At 40.7% G+C, this 3,403-nt stretch overlaps 1 protein-coding gene across 1 annotated transcript; it reads left to right on the top strand.

The window, feature by feature from the left end:
- The first annotated feature begins 487 nt into the window (after positions 1-487).
- LOC108792376 (leukotriene B4 receptor 1-like) lies at positions 488-1,621 on the top strand. The gene has a single exon (XM_018563145.1). The coding sequence runs from the start codon at positions 488-490 to the stop codon at positions 1,523-1,525; it is 1,038 nt and encodes a 345-aa protein (XP_018418647.1). The 3' UTR covers positions 1,526-1,621.
- Positions 1,622-3,403: the final 1,782 nt, after the last annotated feature.

Here is a 3,403-nt window from a genome sequence, read left to right as displayed (position 1 = left end):
TTGGCTTCTTTCCCTTGCAGAATCCTATGGAGCCTATGGTGGTGTCTCCACAAGCAAACAGACACAGCAAGGCAAGCCATTTCCCTCCTCCCTGCCCCCTGCCTCTCTCTTCTCCCTCCTCCAAGCTAGTAGATGGACAGCAGCTGAACAATGCTCTGTCCCTGGTGATCTTGTACTGGACAGGAAGTTCAGGGAAGCTGAGCTGAGATAGTTGGAGCCAACTGTTCAGAAACATAATGACTACATTTGCTTGGGCAAAAATGTAAAGAAATACTTTGCTGGGCAATGTACATTTGTTTGATCTGCATGTATTATTAAAAACATTTTGAGAGTTGAATACTACTTTAGTATAAGCAGATACAATCTGCTAACTGCAAAAAAATTGAGGAAAATCTTTCATTAGACATGAGACAAACATTACATTTTGGGAGGAAAATGAAAACATTTATGTACGCTTGTGTTAATTTTGTTTATTTTCTGTTGTCAGATGGCCAGTGTGAATTCTTCCTTTACACCTTCGAATATAAGTTCATCGACTTCTGGAACCTCGGCCAGCCTTGGTATTGCCATTCTTTCAGTGGCTTTGATCATCGGATTCCCTGGCAATGCATTTGTTATCTGGACAGTATTGACTCAAGTGAAGAAACGCACTGTAACCTGCATCATCATATTACATTTGGCTATTGCGGACATGGTATTGATCCTTACAGCACCTATATTCATCCATTTTCTGTCCACGGGCAACTGGGTATTTGGGAATGTCATTTGTAAGATGTGCCATTACATCGGCAATTTGAGCATGTACACCAGCATCTTTTTAATCACTTTCATGAGTGTGGATCGTTTCTTTGCTGTGGCCAAACCGTTCACTTCTCAACAGGTCAGAACGAAGCCGGTTGTTCGGAGCATAATGTTTGGTATATGGATATTAGCAATGCTGTTTGCCATTCCAATGCCAATAAATCGATCAGTAGAGACCAAAAACAACCGTCAACAGTGTGTTACTGTCCAAGGTGAGGAAGATGGGGTTAAGCACCATCTAGTCTTTCAGTATTTGTTTGAGACTCTGATGGGGTTTTTTATCCCTTTTACAATCATCCTTTCCAGCTACATCTACATTGGAATAAGGTTACTTCGAGCTAAATTTCAATCGAAGCAAAGGACAAGCCGGCTGGTTATAATAATCATATTAACATTTGCCCTCTTTTGGCTTCCATACCATGTGGTGAATATGCTGCAGGTGTCTGGAGAATTGTCTTTATCAAAAAGCCTAAGGGAAGCATCTAAATTTGCTCGACCAAATGCCACAGCCCTTGCGTTTTTCAGTAGCAGCATTAACCCCATTTTGTATGTATTTGCTGGTGGCAACTTCATAAGGACAGCTGGAGTTGGATTCATGGCCAAGCTCTTTGAAGCATCTGGCTCAGAGGCGGGCAGTATTCGGAAAGTCTCCCAAGTCTTCCAACAAAGAAGTAGAAAGCAATCTACAGAACAAGGGAAACTAAAGGAAAATGTAGAGGAATAAACATGGTTAACTGGCCACAAATGGAAACATTCTTCCTAATCATGCTTTGATGTGCAGATCTTAGTGTTACCAGATGTCCATATTATCCTATTGGAGACACTGGGTATAAATAAACTTGGTGGATGGCTGGAAACATTTCACACGAGCTCATGGCCAGAGTTTATGTCACTGGAGCCTGTAGATGACTACCCAGTGCTAGGATCGCCTATTTCACAGAGCATTTTCTTGTTTTACTGCTCCTATACTGGGAAAAAAATACTTTGCCAATGTGCAAATCGGCTTATATGAGATGGCATCTTTGGGTATCCTGCGTTAAATTGTATTCCTAAAACCAGCCATGCATTCTCTTTAGAGAGATACAACTAAGCAGCTATGATTGGATCTAGTCCAACTGTTTGTAGAGGTGTAAATTGATATATTTTGCTTACATACAGGACTTGAGGCATCACATTAACTGAGAGGCTATTCACTAAAGGATGAAGAGTTTGGAGAAGCCAGGAGAACTGAACAATCTAGGACAACATAGCTGACTAGGAAAGTGAGCTGAATTGGCGAAGGTTTTCCCAAATCTTCTATTTTGTCCTAGATTGTTCACTTATCCTGCCTCCTCCAAACTCTTCATCCTTTTGTGAAAAGCTCTCTAAATGTTTTTACTTCTAACTATAAATCAACACTGCAAATTAATTAATATTTGATTTATTAATCTTTGATTTATTAAAATTTTATGAAATGTATATGACAGAATGATTGATAATTGAGAGTGCTGCCTATATTGTGACTGAGTTTAGCATTGATTTTAAAGTCTATGAAAACCCTAACAATGGACGTCTACTATTTGCTCCTTTTGTGTCTGGTCAATATACCATTGAAAGGGTTTAGGTATAACTGCAAAGATACCTCTTGATCCGGTCATCAATTCAGAGCTGTATGTGCACTCTGCATGTGTTATCTTAAGGCGTCTAAACAGTTCTACTAGTTCTTCCCTTGGATTACAATACACCTACACGCTATCATGTGAAAAAGAGAGGTGTTATGTAGTTCATAGAAAGATAACTAGGCAGGGCTGACACCATTCCGTGCAATTTCGGTCCAGCAAATGCAGTGTGTTGTAGGCTTACAACAGGAAATTATGAGCTGAGTACAGTATCAACAGGTATTATCTATATTTGTAGGTTATGTAAAGGTATAAAACAAGGAGGGATGTGTGTGTGTATTGCAGGAATGTATTGCATTTTTTTTTTCTTTTCCCTGACATACACTTTAAGTGGGTACTGGTGTTAAAATGAACAATTGGCACTTGTGATTGCTTAAAAGAGAACTATTGGGTAACCTTTTATCCCATAGTTCTCTTTAGGGTCACAGGAGGACATATACTAACGTCCTCCTGTTACGCAAATCTCAGTATATACAGGAGAGGGCTATTTCACGCTATATGCTGAAAGCGCTGCAGCTGGGATAGATCCTGACAATAGTGACGAGATCCTCCGCGCTGGCTGATTGACAGTGGCAGAGCCGTAGCTAGCTCCTTTTGCGCATGGGCAAGAACAGAAATTTGATAGTGCTGTGTTTCTTGATCATTTAAGAACAGAAAATTGTGCCCTCCCAGCAGACATGTGTTGTCACCCGACACGCGCATATGCGGCGTCATGTGACGTCATGCACCCCGCCTCCAGGATGGCGGCGCGCATGCGTTGAATGCGCCGGTAGCCAAATCCAAAATAGCATATATGTTTCGTGTGACAAAACGAATATAAACATTTTTAGTTTCCGTTCATTTCGTCCAAAACCGATTATTAGTCTTTGCACATCTCCAATAATAAGTGTGCGTGAGTTTTTATACTGTTGGGGGAGCTTCGGGGAAATATCAAGGCTCTAAAC

This window comes from Nanorana parkeri, unplaced genomic scaffold, assembly GCF_000935625.1.
Source record: "Nanorana parkeri isolate BGI_ZX_2015 unplaced genomic scaffold, ASM93562v1 scaffold635, whole genome shotgun sequence".
In the NCBI taxonomy this organism is placed as follows: Eukaryota; Metazoa; Chordata; class Amphibia; order Anura; family Dicroglossidae; genus Nanorana; species Nanorana parkeri.
The sequence above is the reverse complement of the archived record's forward strand: the minus strand, read 5'-3'. Positions and strand labels throughout refer to the sequence as shown.